The 22656-nt window shown below is 41.9% G+C and overlaps 3 protein-coding genes across 3 annotated transcripts; 2 read left to right on the top strand and 1 right to left on the bottom strand.

The window, feature by feature from the left end:
* Positions 1-526: 526 nt before the first annotated feature.
* On the bottom strand, positions 527-3338 carry LOC105181683 (uncharacterized). The gene is made up of 2 exons (XM_011138628.2): positions 2097-3338; positions 527-1062 (listed from the first exon to the last, which is right to left on the bottom strand). Exons 1-2 carry the CDS (start codon positions 2945-2947, stop codon positions 660-662), a joined length of 1254 nt encoding a protein of 417 aa, XP_011136930.1. The 5' UTR covers positions 2948-3338; the 3' UTR covers positions 527-659.
* A 4143-nt stretch (positions 3339-7481) lies between these two features.
* On the top strand, positions 7482-14329 carry Lsd-1 (lipid storage droplet-1). Its single transcript, XM_011138629.3, has 8 exons — positions 7482-7669; positions 9194-9336; positions 10045-10230; positions 10603-10792; positions 11151-11320; positions 12946-13203; positions 13550-13651; positions 13857-14329. The coding sequence occupies exons 2-8, from the start codon at positions 9208-9210 to the stop codon at positions 13971-13973; spliced, it is 1152 nt and encodes a 383-aa protein (XP_011136931.1). The 5' UTR covers positions 7482-7669; positions 9194-9207; the 3' UTR covers positions 13974-14329.
* A 2276-nt stretch (positions 14330-16605) lies between these two features.
* LOC105181685 (lipid storage droplets surface-binding protein 2) lies at positions 16606-19953 on the top strand. Its single transcript, XM_011138630.3, has 4 exons — positions 16606-16810; positions 17912-18266; positions 18427-18673; positions 19195-19953. Exons 2-4 carry the CDS (start codon positions 17955-17957, stop codon positions 19458-19460), a joined length of 825 nt encoding a protein of 274 aa, XP_011136932.1. The 5' UTR covers positions 16606-16810; positions 17912-17954; the 3' UTR covers positions 19461-19953.
* Positions 19954-22656: the final 2703 nt, after the last annotated feature.

Here is a 22656-nt window from a genome sequence, read left to right on the forward strand (position 1 = left end):
TATTATTACCTCCGTCAATATATATTACATGTACTATTGCTGATGAATTGATCTTGAATTGCGCGAATTCCGTACACTAGGAAAAATGTATTGTTGCGTGAACCAAAATTTTGTTGTAACAACAAAATAATTTGGTTAAAATATGTTTCAACAACAAAACTGTTTAGTTCCTCTAAACAAATATCTTGTTTGATTACGGTTTGTTCGTATAACATAATACTTTTGTTATAGCAACCAAAAAGCTATAACTATATGAATTTTGTTAAAAATACTATAATTTTTTCTTAATATATAAAATTCAAATTTTAACGCACAGAAAGACAAAATAGTATCCATTGGGCATTATTCTAGTTTATGTGAAATAATATTTCGTTATTATGTAATTTTTATGGATAAAATAACTAAAATGCTTAATTTTTATATATGAAGTCTAAGAACAACATCATTTGGTCCAGAGAACAAAGTATAAACATATATTTAGTTAAGACAACTAAATATTTTATTATATAAAACAAGATATTTAGTTGCTATTAAAAAATGCCTCAACTAAACAGTTTTGTTAGAGATACTAAATTTCTCTTCCCAGTGTACTCTTCTTCCGGACTTTGCGTCTCGCGGAGAGACACAACACTCGCCGCGAGCGCGGCAATTTTAGTCGGCTATATATGGTCGTGCAACTCCAGCAAGCCGTCGATCATCCGAGCACGATACTCCGGCACCTCTTTGAATTGATCGCAAACGAGCGGTGTTCTGTCAACGAACAAAATGCTCTCGAGGAGCTCCGGCTGCTCGCAGAAGTACTTGCTGGCCGCGTTAGGTTTCAGCAGCATGATCGGCGTGTTGAGGACACCATGGGCCACGCACATCGTGCGCAGATCTTGAATAGACTCGACGAACTCTTTCCAAGGAAGGACCTCCGATATATCCAGATCAGCTTCCTTCAGGACGCTCGCCATGGAGTCATGATAGGCCTTGAAGAGCGTCTCGCTGTGCTCGTCCCGTAATTTCCGCGTTGTCGTGAACTGGAGGAAGCACAGTATATCGTGCGCCGGTGGGTTGTATCTGCGTGGAAAGTACCGCACGTGAGAATTGCAATGGTCGAACTGCTGAATCAGTCCAAAAATTCCGTTCGATTTTCTGCCTTTTTCACGACGGGAGATCGGTGGACTTCTACGGCAAGGATATACGAACGTGTTGCCGAAACGTCGGCGGTGGCCCGCCGCGTCGACGACCGCGATTACTCGACCGACCAGTAATTAATATTCTTATTGAATGCGCGAGAAAATCAGCCGGTATTTATGCACAAAAGGGGCCCCCTCCCCGATTTAATTTATTTTTAAATATGTTGTTGGGGGAGCCTTTCTGAGTCGTTTCATATACATATAATAAGGGTCGGTCGCAAATAGCTTCGGTGATACAAGCTGAGAAACGATGAAAGTAGTAAATATGAAAATTTATTTAAAGTAATGAATCACCGAAGCACACACACACACACACACACACACACACACACCGAAGGGGGGTGCGAGGGGACCTTCGGCCCTCGTCTGGTCGAACTTGCGTCAAGTGGAAAATCGCAAGCTCGTGTGACACAGAACAATACGACTTTCCGTATGAAGCGAGTTTCATCCGTCAAGGAGGGTGCAGGTGGGGAGGAGGGGTCTGTTTGTTTATGTTTTCAAAATGACTCTATTGGTTTGTTTATGTTTGAATTTCTTCATATATTTTCGACGAAGAACATTCAGCATTCACTTAGAGACCGTCTTATCGTACAGTTTTCGGAACGTGAAGAATAATGAAACTACACGAATTTCTATCTTTTCTCAACCTGTATCTCCGAAGCTATTTGTGTCCGACCCTTATATATGTATATAAAACGACTCAGAAAGACTCCCCCAACAACATATTTAAAAATAAATTAAAATTAAAAATAAATTAAATCGCGGAGGGGGCCCGTTTTACACATAAATACCAATCGGCCAATAAAATCGAAGCGAATTTTTTGACTGGCTCACTACTGTGCTACTGTGAGTACCAAGTGCTACGTTATCGTGCAACAGGATTACGCGCTTTAGAAAATTAGCGTGTACGATCACCTCGCCAACTGGAAGTCGATGAGGCAGCATTCGACGGGCCGTCCGTCGGCATCGTACTTGAACAACACGTTGTTCGCCCACAGATCACCGTGGCACAGCACGTTCTTGTGCTTCACCGACGGCGACAGTTTGTCCGTGTGGTCCGCGCAGAACTGCACGACCCTCTCCTTGAAGTTACCACGTTGATCGTTGCTCAGGCCGGGCAGCAGGTCGATCATCGAGACGACGCCCTTCACGGCTGCGTCGATCATCGCCTTCGCTCTGTCGTCGGCGCGCGGCCAAAGGGTCTCATGCATGCAGTGCGAGAATTCGTCGTGCAGGCTCTTCTTGTACTGCCGCTCAAAGACGAAGGACTTGGCGTGGAACTTGGCGAGCGTCTTCATGAGGATCGCGCAGTGCTGCAAGTCGAAGGGAATGTACTTGTCTGTCATCGTGTAGCCGCTGTGGGCCATGTCCTCGAGGACGATCACGTCGTTTTCGATCCCGAGGAAGCACTCGGGGATGCATCGCTTGTCGAGGCCGTCCAACATCTCCGGGAACACCGTAGTGTAGAGGGCGACCTCCTTCTTGAACGTACCGTACGCCTGGATGAAGTGGTACTGCGGGCTGCTGATCGGCGGCGGGATCTTCGTGAAGAAGTTGATGCTTCTCGTCTCTAACGGCGACTTCGGACAGGCGACGGTGGCCTTCAGCGTGAAGTATTGGCCGAGGAAACCGTTCACCTTGTCTATCGGCACGATCTCGTAGCCGACCAGCGAGAAGTCGTCCATCGCGTCTTGCCGCAGTTTCTTGCGTATGATCTCGAAGCACTGCTCGTCCTGCAGGACCTTCTGCGCTTTGGTCTCGAGCATCGTACAGTGTGCGAATGAACGGTGGATGGATTCGGTGGTATTCTCGCTGAAGGAGGTAGAAGGAGGTATCAATGCCTCAATTTGGCTGACAAGTCCGATGCAATCGAAATGCAGGTACTTGTGCTTCTCTCGGGCTCCGGACGCTGCCGTTGCCGCGACCACGCGAAGCTGACTCGGTTCTGCGGTCGTCCTTTGCGGCGCGGCGGAAATCTCTTTCGAGGGGAAACAAACAGAAGCGTCGTTGCAAAGGAGAGAAAAGAAGGAACACGCTCGCGCTTTGCAGATTTACGACGGCAAGTCACAAAGCGTAGCGCGACGCTGCCGTACGAACACAGCAGGATGTGTTCGTGCACCGGACAACGTTTGCGCGCGGCGTGTCGCTTCAATCTAGGATTAAGGTACCTTTATACTCCCGCGTTCACAGATAGAACCGTCACGTGCGAGATAAAGGGTCGCGTGTACTCGCCGCGAGCTTATTTTCTTCTTTATTGGCGCTGATTGCTGCTATTATTAGATATGCTATGCGAGCTCTGCACAACGAATGCATGCGAATGGAACTGATGACTTCTTATTGACCCTCCTGGTGTGGATCGATAACCGCATGTGTGTACACGCACACGTCGTGGAGTTTCGTGAGCGGACAAAGGCGCGCCCGTATCGCGCCGAGAAGAAGAGATCTCGTCCCTTATCCCGCTCATACGGACGCATTCGCGTTTGTATTCGCGCGCGAATGAGTCGAGTTTTTAAATATGTGGGCAGTCTGAAAAGTTCTCGACCTGACACATACATGGCATCAGAAACGGTCAAACGGTATAATTGTATATTGGAAAGTGGCTTATATCTCTGATATAAACCTATGTAAAATTTTATTCGATCTGTCAAGTCATTCGAGTAGTAGCACCAGTTGAAAAAGCTCTGTGAGCAAGATGAGTGCCGCTAACAATGGACGAAAAACGCATTCGAATGCGTATTTCTCAAGCGTGTTTGGCACATTTTAATTGCTTTAAGCAAAATAAAATGATGGATTTCAAGCGTCGTTTCATAACTGTTGATGAAACTTGAATCCACCACTACACACCGGAGCGAAGAGAACCTTCCGGAATTACACTTTAATGATGGTATTGAATTACTGGAAAGACGTTGGCATAAATGTATTGAAGTTTCAGGAGATTATATTGAAAACTAAGATATATTTCACGGCAAACAAAATTTTCTTTCATTGCTAGGCCGAGAACTTTTCAGACTGCCCTCGTATTATGTTGACGACGGGGAGACTCGATTCGAGGCATTCAAGCATGAATTGTCGGACGACAAATTCCAAACTTCACCATAAAAGTATGCCTTTCGCGATAGTTCCACGGTTGTCGTCTCGCGGGAGTACAAACTATCAGACAGCAGAAGCACGTCGATCCGTCATATCAAAGATGCTCTTTTGCGTACGCCCATGAAAGAGAATATTTTGTAAAATGGGACCGTGTTCAGCCTATTAAATAAATACGTTCGCTATCACTAGATCTTGCATTTGGACGCGCGTTCTAAGAAAAGAGCACTCACGTGCCACACGTGACGAACCAACAACCTCACTTATATACTTTAGCGATCTTTGAATGGGGTGCCTCAAACGGAGCAAGCATGTGAAATTGAACTTCGCAACCGCTTCGGTGCAGCTTTCAAGTTGGGGAGTGAGGAGGGGATTATTCGTCGCTATTTTTATCGTTTTTAATATCGTCGGTGCGCTAGCGAACCGAACGGGGAAATTAATTAATTGTGAAAATTCGACTACTCGTTATAATATAACAGAATATTCGAAACGTCGCGATGACCACACGCAATTACGGCTGATTGGAAAACTGTCTTGACTGTTTCTGAAGATGAATACCGGAAATCTAATCGACGTTAGTCCTGTCGGTTAAAGTATTAGTTGAATCTAGCGACGCACTTTATTCTCAACGAGCGGCAGGCAGAAGAAACATATTATTAATTTGACCTTTATAGCATTCCCGATGACGCGTTCTCTTTAGTTATTACATTTGCATAGTTTCTTGATGAAACGAGCAAAATAAGTTTTTTGTCAACGATCTGAGACACCTAAAAATACATCAGATTGCGTGCTTGTTAAGTCACCGTTGTTTTTGTTCGGTAAATATGCTTCGAAAATATGTGCGTAAATATGCTATCGAAAATATTTTCGAAGAGAGACTTATATATTTATAATTATATGTCGATTATTTAATTGGACCCAATATATGTGTGTTGCAAAACATCTCATAGGGAAAGGACACGACAATAGTAGTTTTAGGATAAATGCAAGTACTGAAGCTTAGGGAGCGCCAGTGATAAGATAACATTATTATGTACAGCAAAGAACGAAAGAAATACGGTGCTGAAATCTCGGATTGACGGAAAATATCTTTCGAGAGAAGTAGTGTCTCTCAAGAGAGCCTTTAAAAATGACATACGTAACTTGTAGATTCTCGCGCGTCTCGTTGATCGACAAAAATCGCTGATGGTTGACGTCACACTACAGGATGTGACATTGCACTTAACGTCGCACGATACTATCCACCGTGCATCTTACGGGGGCGCAGGATGTCTGCTCTCCTCGTGTTTTTGCACGCTGACAGCTTTTCATCGTGGAAGCGGCAGACGACGGACAGAAGTATCGGGAAAGACATCGTCGAATCGAGCGTACCGCAGGATCAGGGTAGTTTTCTATTTTGCGACGTTTCAGCTGTCGGCTTTCTCGAAGCCCAAGGGGTGAATGATAATGAAAAATATAATAAAAATCACGGCCGCTGGAACTTGGAGTCGCACAAGCCCCTGGCGCATTTTCCATGTACATACATAGGGTGTCTTAAAAATATCGGAACCCCTGGATAACTTGCAGGATCAAGTTTTCGTGAGAAACTTTAAATACAAATGTTGCAGAAAATCGAGTAACGGACTTGATGGTGGCCTCGAATTTGACCTCGGCCATGACTTTGAAGGTCATTTGGAAGTCAACTTGCGTTTTTAAACGGGAACCCTTATTTTTTATTACACTGTTTTTTTTTCTACCAATTAATTTGAACAACTTTTGTCTGAAATATTTTTTTATTTGCCTAATATTTTTTGAGATATTTGAGGAAAACTTGATAACTTTTTCAATATTTAACTTACAATATCTCGCTATTTGTCGGAAGGAAAAATGGTACTAGACTTTCTTGATTTATTTAGTCTCAAGAATATATTGTTACAATAGCGCCCTGATTTTTGTTAATTTGATGATTTTGAAATTTCCAAAAGTCCAGTAAGTTAACAAATGATATTCAAAGTCATGGCCGAGGTCACCATCAAGTCCGTTACTCGATTTTCTTCAACATTTGTATTTAAAGTTTTTCACGAAAACTTGATCCTGCAAAGTTATCCGGGGGTTCCGGTATTTTTAAGACACCCTGTATGTCCATCGTTGGTTCGATGAAAGGACGCTTAAGCAAATCCGCGATTAAACTCTGCTTTCTACCGATTTGGATCAGCGGAATTTTCTGAGAAGTTGCTCGAAGGAGCGCCTCTTTTGGGTGAAATTAAGAATGAATACTTTATAGTCGTATCTTTCGATTGATGTAGTCATCGAGTGACTCGTTTGTAAAATATACATGAACATCGATAGTTGATGAACGAGAGGCTCTGGTGAAGATCCAGCCGCGTTAAAACACGAAGCCTCGTCTCAGTCTGGACGCGAATAGCGAAGTGGACTTTGCGACGGCAATTAACAGCGATAATTTCGAGTTTTCCACGACGCTTCTTTTTCCCCGACGCGTTTTCAGCGTCTCTCGTCTTTCTCTCTCTCTCTCAGGGTCAATCAATCTGCACTCACGCACTCCCCGCAATCCACACAAATCGCTCCATCACGCGGTTTGGAGAATGCATGAGTATAGTTTTACTTAAAACGTCAAACTGAAGATAGCAGCCGTTGTCCCACGTTGCGCACGTCTGAAATATCGTTGTCGGGCCGATGTATGCCGCAACACTTGATTGATAAGGTGGACAATAATAATTGCAAGACAGCTCGGAAGGACCGAGGACCAATAAAATGACCACGAGTGATTTGATAAAAGTGCGATTTCTCGCGCTTTCTCGCGGCACATTTTCGTTGTTAGATTCGTAATTTCTTCTCTTTGCTTCTTTCGTCGCCAAGGCGAACGTTTCGGGGAAGAAGCGGCCGCGCTTGAAGAGCTGATGCGTGTTACTTTTTTTTTCGAGCAGGTCCAACTCACGCGCGTAACATTCATTTTCGAGAGAAATACGTCACTCGTTGCTCAATCCCGATGACGTTGCAGCCCACGTACAACGATTGATCGTCGTGATCGATTAAACGTGTACCGACGCTCTGCCGGGTTCCGAGACACGTGCGCGGCGCAGCGGGGTCGGTCCGACATCCAAATGTCTCTCGGACGATTCCGAAGTGCGAGCGCGCGAATGACGGAGAAGCTAGGACGAGTTTTATTCATGCGCCATTACGTCCGTCGCGTCCATATATAATCGTATGTGTCATAGGTCAAGCCGATGAGATACCAGTTTGTGGTCCCCGGCGTGCAGTCAACGGCGCGTTCTTCGGTCGAAACGCCGAGTTTGCTGCCGCTGCTCTCGTCGGATTGGCGAACGGACTCGCTCTGCCACACACGGAATCCTACGGAAAATCGCCAGGTCAATTTCCGACGGCCGTTTCTGAGCTGTCCTCAGGTAAGGCTCTCCGCTGACAGCGGTACTTGCGTGAAAACGCGCGCGCGCGCGTGTGTGTATGTGTGTGTGTGTGTGTGTGTGTGTGTGTGTGGGTCCCTGCGGACGCGCGTGCGGACGTACTTATTTATTTGCACGGGCATATGCGCACGTGTCCTCCTGGACATGATTGCACAGCTGATTGCAGAGCCGAATCGAGAACGGAGCAGAAAATTAGGGAAGGACAGTGCGATCTGTGCATGCGAAGTAATAATTTAGCAACGAAAACAAATGTTTAGCAACGATTGACAAAATAGAAAGAAAGGGAGAGACGGAGAGAGAGAGAGAGAGAGAGAGAGAGAGAGAGAGAGGGGGGAAGGAGAGAGAAAGCTCGAATGGTAATGAGTGGGAGCGGCCCGCGGTCGAATTTGTCGCGTCGATTGATTAAGTTTTTGGCATAAACGACGATAAACGACGAATATCGGGAGTCACATAAAGCCGGGCCGGACAGAATCGAATAGAGCCCTGCGGACGACAAGATGCCGTTGGGTGTGTACATAAAAGAAGTTTGATACGCCGATGCAGTATCGTCGATTCTTCGCCGAAGCAGCTGCGAATACGCGAAAGTTCTTCATCTTCGTGAATACGATCGAGAGGGTAGGATTCATCATTGGTCGTTCGGTGTCGCCGTTCGCGAAGATGGCCGTAGTAACGAGACGCGTCGGTGAAGGTCGCGGCGGAAGCGCGAACGAAAAGCGGATGTTCGGTCGAATTGGCCGATTGTCGCGATTAATCGTCACCTTTGTCCTATCCGCGATGTATTCGATCTGGCGACAGAGCGATCGCTCGGAATAGAAGCACCTAGCCTCGACACTAACTACGAAGCAAACTCACCGTCATCCTCGCAGCATGACCTCCCTTATCGGGGGGTTCGCCGATGTCGGTCGTGTCGTTTCTTTTCATTGACATATGGCTCCGTTTACGTTTGTCGAAAGAAGCACGTGTTTTTCAACAGCCTGTCACGGCGATGATCTAATTTCTGCTGACTATGCGATAGTCACCAGTCCGTAGATACAAGCGTTGCATTTATCTGAGCGGGATGAACGAGAAAAATGGGGCTGACAATTGAGCTCGAGATGACTGATCGCGTCGAAATAAATGCGCAAATTATTTCGGATAATGCACAGAGATAACGTGAGGAGGAACACACACATCGAGCGGTTAATATATCGTGTAATTTTACGGCGGGCGATTTTAAAACGCGCGAGCGATGATAAAATGAACGAGCGGAGAATGAAACGCGGCGTAGCGACATCGTAGGGACATAATCGTACATCCATTGCGTGCATTCATTGCGAGGGATAATTCCTCAACACCGCTCAGATACATTCCTTCGGCTCCGGCGTACGTGCGTGACGCTTGTTATATCGGAGTGTCGGATGAGGCTAAATTTAGCGATAATATTTTTATCGGCGCTCGGTGGCGCGCGGTACGCAACGTTATTTTAGCGAGCCAGCCATTAATTCAGCCATTAATCGTCAATCGCAGCGAGTATTCCCGAAATGGCGCGATCAAACGTGAAAAGACGACACTCGGATCTGCCGCATTTCGAGTCCGTCGCCAGGATCTCGAGCTTCCCCATCGTCGAGAGCGGCATACACATCGCTGGGAATGTGTATGAAAAAATAAAGGTATGCTCGTATCGCTTGTCGTGTTATTAGATAACCTGGAAATTTCACACCTGATAACCTGAGTTGTATAAATGTAGATGATAATTGTAGAATTTCTTTGGAGAACGACTAGAATCGGACGATTCTGTGGGTTATGATCGCACGCGAATGATATGTATAAATAATATAAATAATATAACGCGTGTATATATGTATATTTATTCTTCAGCTAATTCATAGCCAAGAAAGGATTTGGTTTACAATATGATCTTAACCTCATTCATCCATCTATTCTTTCCTTTACACATTATCCTATTCCACATATGTTTTACATGTATGACCAAGGAAAAATTTTTATATTTCACCTTAACAGTACCCAGTATACCATTATTTCTTTATTTTCCTTAATCAGCCTACCTTTAATCAACCTAATTTACTGTTATCCTATCCTATACCTAATTTTTACCTAATTTTAGATAAATTCCTTAATTACATCTTACTTATCTACTATACTTTTTCCTATATATTTTTGTCCGTTATATACATCATTTTCCTTCTTTTTCTTATATATTCTTCTTCAAATTTTTAATTATTATTTTTTATTTCTCTCGTACTTCCTCTCCATTAGTCGTCTTTTAATCCCTTTTAATCTCTCCTTAAATATAATATAAAATATACAACGTCTCTGAGCAATTACGCTTGATTACCTGATCGTGTTTTCCTGCCCAGCGCTCGAATTCGCTAATGAACTGGAGCCTGGATACGGCGGAGCAGTCGTTAGCGATTGCAACGGCAACGGCGAAACCGGCTTTTTTCGCACTCAACGGGCCAATTACGACGATCGACCAGCTGCTGTGCAAAGGTATCGACATTGTCGAGGAGAGAGTGCCAGCGGTGCATCTTCCTCCGCATGTCGTAAGTTCACGAGTCTTCTCCTCCGCCGGACAATATTCCGGCTTGTTCTTAATCGTGCATGCACGGTATTATCGTTAACCGCACTCGACGCCGTGAAAGTCTTCGGCCACGGAAGAAAGCGGGGCTGAATTCAAAATACTCAACTCAGAATCGTCCGAATATTCGCAGTGCGTAAAAATTCGAGCGGCTGCAATTCGAACGAAAAGTATTATAAAGGGGGTAATTATAGAGACGGTTGTTTAATCACATTGCGTAGCGGAAGGCTGAAGTCGGCGTGAGACGCCGTATGCCGGCCCGTAAAAGAAACGACCACTAATCTTTCCTACGTCCTTATCGCGTGCAAATTAATACGGTGTAATTTTATGCTTCAAGATGTATCTGAACACGCGAGAGTACGTAAATAAGAAGATTGTGCGGCCGGTGCTGATGCGTGCCGGAAGTGTTAAGCAAATCGGCAGCCAAGCCGCTGCCGCCGCCGCTGATAGATTGGACGGCGCACTGACGATCGCGGACAAGTACGTGGATCAGTATTTGCCGGAGGATCCAGCTGACAAAGTGGACGGTAAGATCATCGAATGATAACGCGCGCTCCACTTCGGTCTCCGAAATCTAAATCGCACGAGATTACCGTGGAATTTCGCGGTAAAGCGATAACGCTACGTGCTCTTGGTCTTATCTTGTACGATCTTGGATTTCAATTTAATATTCATGTTAATAAGCTAGTTTAAAATGAGTTTACGATACGTTGCGAATCGTTCTGCTGTGTTGCACAAGAGTCAAGTAATGTGCGACGTTCTAGCAACGTCAACGAGCGATGTATTATAATAGATGTATTATAGAACGTGCGCGTTCGTTGCGTCTCTCTCTCTCTCTTTCTCTCTCTCGCGGTGTGATCGAATGGTGGAAGATGCACTTTTCAGAGGTCAGCCCCGCTGAACCCACGAGCAAAACAACGCGAACGATCAAACATGGCGCGAGATTCTCACGGAAACTGCAGAAGAGATTGACACGACGCACTTTGGCCGAGGCTCGCGCGCTCAAGGAGCAAGGAACAGAGTGCATCCACGTTCTTCTGTACGCGATAGAGCTGGTAAGACCGATCGACCGATTACGATTGAAACTTTTCTTTTTATTCATTCCGCAGGATTTTCTCAAATTTGCGCGAGTATCAGACGCGAGTAACAAACAAGACTGCGCCATTGGCATGTTATGTATTATTGCAGTGAGATTGATTAATTTCTTAACGCAGGTACCGTTATATCCCGTACGATATTTTCGCTGTGTCGATATTTTCGCTGATTACTTCATTATACATCCACAATTGTGCAGATATGAGACTAGACGAGAGAGCATGATTCGCGAAAAATCTGATCGCTGACTAGAGAAATATCATTGCGCAAAATGCCGGTTAAATAACTCGTATAAATAGCTTGTGCTCACTGCTGTGTGTGAACTATGTTCGATAACATAGTAACAATGAACATTCGAACCAAGAGCATGGTGTGAAATTTACGTTGACCAGAAGACGGATGTATAAATGCACGATGAGCAAATTTTTCCACAGCGGTGAAAAATTATCATTTTTTGATGTAAGCCACACTCGCAATTTCGCGCGAAGTGTCGGGATTAGCGCCGAGTTCAAATGAAAAGCCGATTCTGCTCTATTCGTGCAAAACAGCTATTGCGCAACGCTCGCTCGATGACCTCGTAACCTCGCTCTTGTGTATCTATCGTTTATTATAGTGTAAGCAAGAAAAGAATTGATTACTTTCGCTTAATTTGCCAAATTGAGCCAAACCGGATAGCTTGGTGAACTGTCGATTTCGCAAAATCCTCGGCGACATATGTACTTTCGCAGAATCATCTTCGCTACAGAATACAATTGTGCAGTTTTTACAGAGAATCACATGCGATTTTACCCGAGGAGCCGATCACTTTCACCTCGACGTCACAACGACGTGCACGCATGAGTTTCCGCGCTTAGAGTTTCCAATCCCGGATACAATTTAGGATCCCAGGATTTCGGGATTTTTTGGATTCTATCCCGGGATCCCGGGATTATATACATATGTAAAGAAAGAAACAAGGAATACTTACAAATAATAGAATTATTTTATTTATGGAATAGACTATTCATAGACTTTTATGAACATTATGACAAACAAAAAATAAAATTTCAGTGAAAATGAAAGCAACTTACATTAACGATTGCACAAAAACCGCATTTATAATTGAAAAATTAAAATTTTTGTATAAAAATAAAAATAATGATTTCTTCTTTTCCATATTTGAAAAAGCGACTTTAAAAATAATAAAACATAAATTTTGTTAAAAAAATATCTGAAACAAGAGCGATTGTTAAAAATATTTAAATAAGAAGAATCCAAAATAAAAGTGAAAAGAAAAAATGAAAATAAAAATAATACATGGAATTAAATTAAATTTGAAATATAAATATACACTTCTCTCTAGCAAATGCTCTAAAATATCAGTGATAAATAATAATTATTAAAGTAAAATTTTTGTAAAACGTAAGTATTATATAGACACTAAGCATTAAATTTTGAAATCCCGAAATCCCGGGATTTGTGATGTTGAATCCCGAGTATTTTCGGGACCAAAAATTTGGCCGGGATCCCGGGATTGGAAACCCTGTCCTCTGCTCATCTGCTGACGTCGACGTTCCACTTACGTTGTATGTTTACCTGTACGCAGCTAGCTACAAACCCAAAACTGGCGCTGCAGAAGGCCAAAGAGCTGTGGGCCACGTTGAGCTTACCCGAACCTGAAAATCAAACGCGTCCAGCCACATTGGAGCAATTGCTGGTGCTGTTGACGCGCGAATCGGCACGGCGCGTGGTGCACCTGGTGAACGGCGCGTCGGCACTGGCGGCTAAGACCCCGCGACGTTTAAATCATCTGTTCGTCAGGCTCTCTCATCAATTACTTGCCGTCGCGGATGCCACGTTGAAGGTTACGCGTCCATTTCACCCGTTCGTGTGTGACTCGATTGATCCAAAGGTGGAGCGCGGTAGCCTCTCGACTCGTTGCGGCGAAAGCCGCGCGCACTTTCTCTCGACTCTCTTAGCGACCGTTCCACCGAGAAGAACGCTGTTTATCGATTGAGAAGAAATAAACGATGTCTCGCGTGTCTTGTTGCTCAGGCATGAAAATGAAAATCGCGATCGTCTCACTTTTCCGGCTTGAAGAACGCGGTGTCGGTCTTATTAAAAGGAAACGAAAAGAAACACACGTTTTAACGCGTCCGAGAGAATAAAGACTGTAAAATATTTTACACACTGTGTACATTGTTTTCCAGATAACACCGCTTATAAGTAAGAGCAAAGCTGTCACGAACGAACAAATATCCGTCATACGCTCCGCGATCGAGAGGCTGAATTCGACCACGAATCTATTATTGGTAAGTGCACACACATACACACCTGTGGTTTCGTAAAATCCGGCTATTCTAATATCGACGCAAATCACACATTCTGTGCCAAGAATAGATTGCAATGTGCGTGGGTAACTTTCTAAGATCATCCACTTTCTAATATCACTTCGGAAATTTCCACCCCTCTCGTATGTAAGCGCGAGATAATAAAATGCTCGACTACTTTCCGCAGGAACGACTCGCTGCGTTCTTGGCTGGCCGTCCGAGCTCTGAGAAGGTACCGCGCGTGCAGAACCACAACAACCACACGTCGGTGTCGTCCTATCCGCCGGCAAACGGTATCGAGTAACCGGCGCGAGTTGCACTTGGAAACTGCTACGCGCGGGTTTCTTCCCTTCCGGTATGGTTTTCGATTACAAGGTCAAAGACACTTTCAGAAGCAGGGAAGAAGCCGCGTGAAGCCGCCGCCGCCGCCGCCGCCGCTGTCACCACCGCCGCTGGTCGATTAATGCAACATACAAAGTTTACAATTTCGTACTCGTTGATACGATACATTGATAATACAAGGACAGGATATATTTTATCACCGGCACAGTATACCCGTGCCGCGCTCATTCTTCTCAATGTTGGTCAACTTATTGCTTCTACGGTAGCTAAGTGTGTAAGTGAGGAAGAAGAAAATAAAGGGCAGTTTTTTTTCATTAATAATAACAGCGATACGAGCTCATTCAACCGCCTCTTCCATTCGTCCCTTCAAACATTTGTGTCGCGTCTTTTAGAGTGCGCGATGTATCGACGACAACAAGATTATCTTCCGCACGTCGCTCGGAGCGTCGCACGATGAACTTGGACGTCAGATCTCCGAGAAGATCGCGAGACGTCGCGAGCGCTTGCCGCGTTCTCTACAGATTTCTTCCCGTGGTGAAAGCGGAGAAATCTTAAGCAATTGCAAAACCTTTAACCGGGACTTCCTGTTTCTCGAGCCAGTCGTACACGTGTTCACGCGGTAACAGATGCAACGCGTTAATTGTCTTAAAACGTGCTTGACTTTCAATGCTGCGGCATGGCATTTAATACTTTAATAGACTAATGTAATAATGTTACATTAATATAATAACAATATCGCCGGTGTATAACACGCTAATTTCAGATGAAACTCGATGAAACAACCAATGTATTTGCGACCTTATCGAGCGAGTGTCATTAATGATAGCGCTTCAAATTAATAGTCTCTTAACAGTCATTAAAAAGACTCGTCGCCGAGACGACGAAGTTATGTGATTGTGCGATAGATACATGCACATTTATTTCAAACATTTACTTCAATTTTTGATAAATATATCAAAATAGTAATGATCCTTAGATTCCATCGCCAAGAAACATTTAACTACAGCTTTACTACTTTTGCACCTAGTGTCTTCAATGGTCGTTCTGTTCAACATTCTTTTCATAAAATTCTTTTTATATTCTTGAGAGCTACGGGATTTCCGAGAAAAAAAAAATGTAGCACAAATACCCGAAGCATACGCAATGAACTTTACCCTGATTAGAAGGAAGTTCACTGGTCAGACGAGTGAAGTGTGTGGAACATGATACTCAAGAGGGACATTACGCGATTACGAGATAAAGCCATATCTGTGAATCGAGCCAGTTAGACGTGCCATGGACTCTGGAATTTAACATGATATTTGTGTCTCGGCAAGCGAAGACATAAATATGATGACTTGTCCAAATTATTTGTCATTATGCAAACATTATTGTGAAAACAGATCCGTGTGCAACGTGTTTTTCTGCCGTTCTTATAATTTTTCGCTTAGCACACATTTCGAATTGTGAAATATCGAGCACGTTTTAATCGATAATCGGAATAACTCTTTTACGTCTGATATCTCAATGTGTTGATGATTCTATTTCAATACTCTGACTAATCGCATTTACTTGCGTTAGTGAAACTTTTATCCTTACAGTTACTATGCGATCGAAATCGTGCAGGTAAAATTGTACAGGCAATAGGAACAGAGCACTAATTCCCTGAAGATGGAACGTCAAATTAAAAAATTTAAATACGATTTAATCTTCTGAAGGAAAATCACTGCACTGCAGAGAAGATAAAGAGAAATTCCAATTTCCCTCGGTAATTTTTCAGTAATGACTTTTGTACGCCTATGCGACTAGCAATGATAATGGACACGACATGATAGTGTGAACGAAACGGACTTTGAACAGCAGGAGCACATGGACGACCACGGAGAGGGGAAACGGGAAACTCCGTCCCCTCCTTATTGCACAGTAGCGTGCGAAAATTTTAACGATAGCTTCGACGTGCGGACAACAAGCGGAGAGTGGGAGACATAAAAACTCGCGCAGTATTACCTAAAAAATTATTTTTATTTTGCAATTTTAACGCGTACCTCTCGCGTCGCGTTTAGTCACTTGTGATTTGTGTGCGAATTGCAACTAGAATATATTCTTTCCAGAAATATTTGCGAACCCAAATATTGGGGGTTACTTTAATTTAATCGATGAAAGCGTTGTACAATGCGTAGTGCAATGAATCGCAAAATAAAGCTTTCGGTGCACGCCGTTTTCAACGCCGTTTTCGTGCATTATTCCGTTCAAACCGACCGTCACGTGCGTTACGCATTTCGCTTTTCTAAAAAGGATGACATTATCCTATTACAGTCGGACGATGCAATCGTAACAAAATGCACAAATCACAAGTTGATGCTAAGAGTAAACGTTACCGTATCGTAACGTCACGTTAATATGCAAGAACTGCAGTATGAAAAGGAACAAAATTGGATATCACGAGGAAGACAACTGTTTACCAAGAAATTTTCAAACAAGCACTCGGAGGGTAGACTGCGCACGCAATATAAGTCGTCCTGGCAACCTCTGAAATAACAATTTTTATGGTCACACCCTATCCAAGACTTTGACCATGAAAACGATCGTGTTCGTGATTCTGATCATGTAGTATACAGCTGAAACCACAATCACGGACGTCGCACTTCGCTCAATCGTCATTGGCTCGTTTGAACCACGTTCACTGCGCAGGCGATTCGTCGCGTTATAAGTTGTTCACCGAGCGTGACTGGAGGCAGCATTCGTGCGGACGTACCAGACACGCTGAAGAGCCGTCGTCAGCAACGGCTAATTGGCGACGCAGCGACCACTCGAGCCTCTGTGAGTATCGTTTTCGGCGACGGTGATTTTCAAATCCGATCGATCGACGCGCGAATTATGCTAATTAGCATCTTCTTTCAACGCATCTTTCCGACGCGTCCGTTTCCTTCGACAAAGTGAAGTTCATTTCCGAAATTCTCCGGTGCGACATCGCACTCCTTGTGCGAATTCTGTGTGTAAGAGTGACCGTATGGATGCTTCTTGACGAAATAAAATAAAGGTTTAATGAAATAAAAACGAAAAAATAAAATAGAAACGATAGACGATAAAGAGATATTGGTTCATTGTTAAAATAATATTAGATAGTTAAAATAAGAGAGACATGGAAAATTTTTCGATCTCATCATACGTATCTCATCTTACTTCTCGTCAGTTTCTTCAGCGATCTTGATTTGTGTGATCTGGATTTCGGATACTTTGGTAATTATATTAATTCGGATAAACGGTGAAGTTTTGCGGATATTTCTGGCCAGAATCATTTGCGGAAATCAGTCTCTCTTGTGCTTCGCCCGGAGAGAATGAGTGTTTGGATTGTATCGATGTCTCTCGACGATGTTGTAGACTATCGCTGCTTCAAAATATTTTCATGTTTACAATACATATCTTCGTCTGGACTATATATATAAAAGGTCGTTTTTCTGTGGATTAACCAGCGTCTCTTAGAGATTCGTAACGTATACCGTTTATATTCATATTGTATCGTTTGATGTTACGCTCTATTTTAACAATCTAATTCAGTAATTAGTTATAACACGATACATCATCTTTCGAATTTGACGTGTAAGAGAAGATAGATATTCAATAATTGTGCGGTGAAAGGCGGAAGTAGAAACGAAGGGAAATTCATTTGTAAAGACTTGTCTGAGAAAGCTGAACGCACGAGAGTCGAGTTCGTTGATTGGACTCTACATTCATATACATAGCTACACATACGCATCGATTTAGAAATCCCGTTCCTTTCTATTCGGAGGAGATTGCATCGATGAAAATAAGATTTTCAACCGTGGAAACGTTAAGTTTCACTAACAAACGTACAAATAGACTTTCTCAGCTTTAAGAACGTTCGGTGATTAGCACTGAAAACCCACTGAAATCTTCCAGAAACAAATCTTCAGTGCACCGTGAGATAACTTTGAGATAAAGCATGGCGGCGGCGGCGACGCAACTTCCTCACTTGGTGTCCCTGGATCGCGTGATGGGATTACCCGTAATCGAATTGGCGCTCACAAAATCTGCGGAGACTTACTCCAGAGTGAAGAATTTCCATCGATTGATGTATGGAGCGTTCACGACCGTCGAAATGTCTTTGAATACCGCAACGAAGCTGGCGATGCCCATCGCCATGCCGATCGTGACGAGACTTGAAAACCAGATACATTTCGTCGACGACAAGCTGTGCCGAGGTCTCGATAAAATTGAGGAGAAAGTGCCGCTGGTGAAGGAAAAGCCTGAGCAGGTACGAGGTGAATCCTTACACCGTAATCGCGACGCATATTGATCTCGTTGAACATGCGTATATTCGCTCTGTACCGAGCAGATTTTTGAAATGGTTAAAGAAGACTAGAACCGCGCGAGCGAAACAGGAATGTAATAATATCGAACGTAATATCTTTCAGATTGTTCAGGACACATCTATGCTTATAGTTAAAACCGTTACACCGGCGATAATGGGTGTTTTACACATCAATCACATAATTGTCGAACAAACAGAGATTTTACAGGATGTCACCTGGAAGAAAACGAATCAAATACTCGACACATACTATGGCAACACGGCGGTGAAGGGCATAGTCAGTACGAGTATTCTCATTGATAATCTCCTTGACGAGTATTTCCCTCCAATAGACGAAGAAGAAACGACGGGTAACATATATATACCTATATATATACACACACACACACACACACACACACACACATATATGCAATTTTTTAGATTATGTGTGTTCACAAATATAAACATAAATATATATATTTTCTTTTCATTTTTCGAAATGTTCGAATTTACGTAAATTAACGCATCGCAAATGGATAAATTAATTGGATTCTTGACGTTTCGCTACGTCAAACTGAGATATTTAAGTTACGATATTTAAGATATTTAAGTTACGATATAAAAAAAGCCGACAACAGCGCGCGTCAGCGAGAAAGTGAAAGCAAACAATATGACATGAGAATTCATAATTATTTCGTGAAGTTATTGGTTAAATCGCTGTAAACCTTTCTTTTTCTTTCGTCTTATTTATATAATCTATTTTTAGTTGTTGAGAATATTTTTCATATTATTGAGAATAATCGCATAAATTTATATTTAAAGATAGATAAACTTATGCGATCATTCGCAAATGTTGCCCCGTTGTTAATCGCAAGTATGACTATTGCAGATATAAAAACAGCCGAGGAGGATAAGCTGTTATGTGTTTTGCAAACGATCGGCTGCCTGACCACTAAAGCTAGTAAACGCATATATTCATACGTGGTACATCACTTCAGCGTCGTCAAGAAGGATTACTTGGTGCCTTACATCAATCGATTAATCGAATTTCTTTGTCTTACGCGGAGTTTACACGAAGCTAATGAGAAATGTATCGAGAAACGTAAGTCCGAAGAAGAAAATGATCTGAGAAATGGAGAGAAAAAGACGAACTGAAAAGGCCCACCGAGTACAGATTTTTTCTTCTAAATTTCCCCGATGTGTAGTGTTTATTTATTTTTAATGTTCATGTGTTAATCATTTTTCCATAACGATTACGCCGTTTATTATTAGAAATGAAATTAACGCGACATCGCGCGATACTTACAGATTCTTCGCGGCTGCGAAGGAAATCGAGCTGTGAAAAGCACGCGCAACGTTTAAAATTTCACGTTATTAATAGCAATGCGACATTGACATTATTGGAATCACGGCTACCGCAAAATGATGTACTAATTGAACACCGCACATGGGCGTCGTGTGCGAAGGGAGTCGCTCCTCTAATAACAAAATTTACAGAAATGAAAAATGTTAAAATTATCACACGTTAAAAATATGTAAGTTGATACATGTTGGAACGTACGACATTGGACGGAATTTGATTTTGTATTCTTGAAAATTGGCGATCCCTTTTGAATGTTGCGCTACAATAAAATTTCATCCCAAAATATTTTGCACGTTAGTTTCATAGCTTCACTTTAAGTCACATTATCCTCTGTGTTATTCAGTATTCATTACTACGTGACAATTTAGTCGTTTAATCGTAAACTATAAGGCATGAGATTTCAAATAAGTCTTACATGCTTCATATTTTACGATCAGGCAATGCAGCAACATAAGTTAAAACGTATTGAGGGATATTAACACAGATTACGATATGAGATTACGAACTGCAGTTAAATAAAGCTTGGATCAGCGAAAGAAAAATTTCCTTCGTTTTTTTCAAGATATACAGCCGAGTACAGAAACGAAACTTGGGCGTCATAAAATTTGGTCGAAATTATAATTTTCAATATAATATTCGACAATAATACATATATATATCTTTTTTTGTCTTACGTCAATTAGTCGTAATATACGTATTTCAGCGGAATTTTAGAACATAAGAATTGTACATAAATATTCGAATCATTATGTAGAGGTTTGCCGTTTGAAAATGCACTTTGGGTCACTGTGTGAGTTTGTGCTCTAATTATTGCATAACCAATTTTCTCCGCAAATACATATCCACTATAATCAAATGCAATAATGATATAGTGTGAGAATATGTTTTCTTTCGTAACTACAAATGTACATTTATACATTTATATTACATTTTATGTTTTTATCTAAATATAAATATATTATGCGAACATAATAAATAGATATATTATGCGAATACAACAAACCTATTGTATTTGGTAAACGTTTATGTGTTTTTCATTTTGTACTCGAGTGTATAAACTTAATAAATACAAAGTTGTAATAATGTCTGTGTGTGCTCTCTTTTTCTTATTACGATTTTTATTATTATTAGATTACGATGTATTAGCGCTCGCAAAAGTTCATAAGATCACAAATAGATTATTATAGTAGTGACTTAATAATTGTTTTCTTTTAAGTTGCTTTTTAAAAACATTTTAAATGCTCATCATACTTGATCAGAATTGATGGTTAACAATTTAAAGTGCCGAATAAAATGTCGTATTTATTGCGATTGAAGCGATTGAATATGAACATGAGACTAGATAAAGTTCATTTTTGCTACTGTAAACTTTACCATCTTAATCGGTGAAACTGCTGCAGCGACTAAAAGACTGATTGTAAGACCTATGGAAAGAATATTGTGTCCACTGTTGCTTGTGAAAAATGGTTAAAAAGATTTGGAAATAGTGATAACGATATCAACGATAAACCACGTTCTGATCATCCAAACGAGATAGAGAACAACGAATTGGTTTACCATATCTATTTAATTGCTTGTCAAATGCAAAAAAAACTATTTTGTAGCAAATAGTTTCACTTTATGATGAAACGTGGATCTATTCTGACATTCTAAATTCTAGATTCAAAAAATCACACCAATATCCACAACAAAACTACATCTACGGTCATAAAGTCTTCTAGTATATCTGGGGTTAAAGAAACTACTTTTTTATGAATTTATTATCGTACAGACAATTATAGGATATCGTTACAACTAACAATCATGGCGTTTGAATCGAGCCAGCGTACTCTCTAAAAATCGCTCCGTCTGATTTTCATCTATTCAGGTCAATGCAGTACAATCTATCCAATATAAAGGTCCCGAAATGCTGAGAAGTGCGCAAATGGGTTGATAAATGGCTTGCGTCGAAAAATCAGTCATTCTATCGGCACAAACTATTACTTGTAAGATGGCAAAAGATTGTTGACACAACAGCCAATATTTTGAGTAAAATATTATATGTTGTTTTCATTGTTATTTCATTGTTACTAATAAATAAGGATGGCTTTAATATTGTACGGACTTTTACAAATATCTAATATAATAGTATGATATATCGCGTATTCACGTCGTAAACGAAGTTCAAGTAAGTCGAGTATGGAAACGGTAATATTCCGACGTCCTCCGTAGAATAATTTACTATTGTTTTCTTTAATCCTTTAACCTTTTTATACACCGCAGCCATAACATGAAGCCTTATCTCTGCAACTTGGATCTTGCTAGGGCAAGAATGTGAATGAACAGTAGAACTTATCTAGACGCGTCTACGTTAATTACGAGATGATTACTCTCATTGTGTCTCTCATTAGCAACATATTATTATATTAAAAGCTTGACGTTTTGGACATTATCGTGCGTAATAAAGTATTCACGTCTACTTCGACTAATTAATCGAAGACATTAACAGTGACAGACGAGGAGAAACGTATATGCACAATAGACAGATATTTCAAGACGAGACACTAAACAGAGAACTTGCATCAGATTGATTAAATGGAAGTCATCGTGACTTCCAATCATTTTTCTTCGTAGGGTCATCTTGGTGGACTGTGTGTTCACCGGGTTTTGAATGCATATTTATAGGCAACAAGTAAGAGTGCGTGACCTCCACGTCACGCTGGCGGAATCACAGAGCGGGACGTTTCTTTCTACTGCGCAGAAGCGCAGACAAAATCATGAACGTACACGTATCACGAAGAACCCAGCTGCAAAAGTGTGTCAAGCATCATAGTCAAGTTATCGATAAGATTGAGACACAGCAGAGAAAAGTAAAATCATGTATAAATGCAGCTGCGTACATAATAACGACTACGTTGAAACGATCTTACGGTTGCAAATTATAGAGCGAAGTATGTTGATAATGCAGCCGAATAGATAGATAATACGATGTAATGAGTGTTGATTCAC

The sequence above is a fragment of the Harpegnathos saltator genome, unplaced genomic scaffold (genome assembly GCF_003227715.2).
Source record: "Harpegnathos saltator strain DR-91 unplaced genomic scaffold, Hsal_v8.6 scaffold789, whole genome shotgun sequence".
Lineage (NCBI taxonomy): Eukaryota > Metazoa > Arthropoda > Insecta > Hymenoptera > Formicidae > Harpegnathos > Harpegnathos saltator.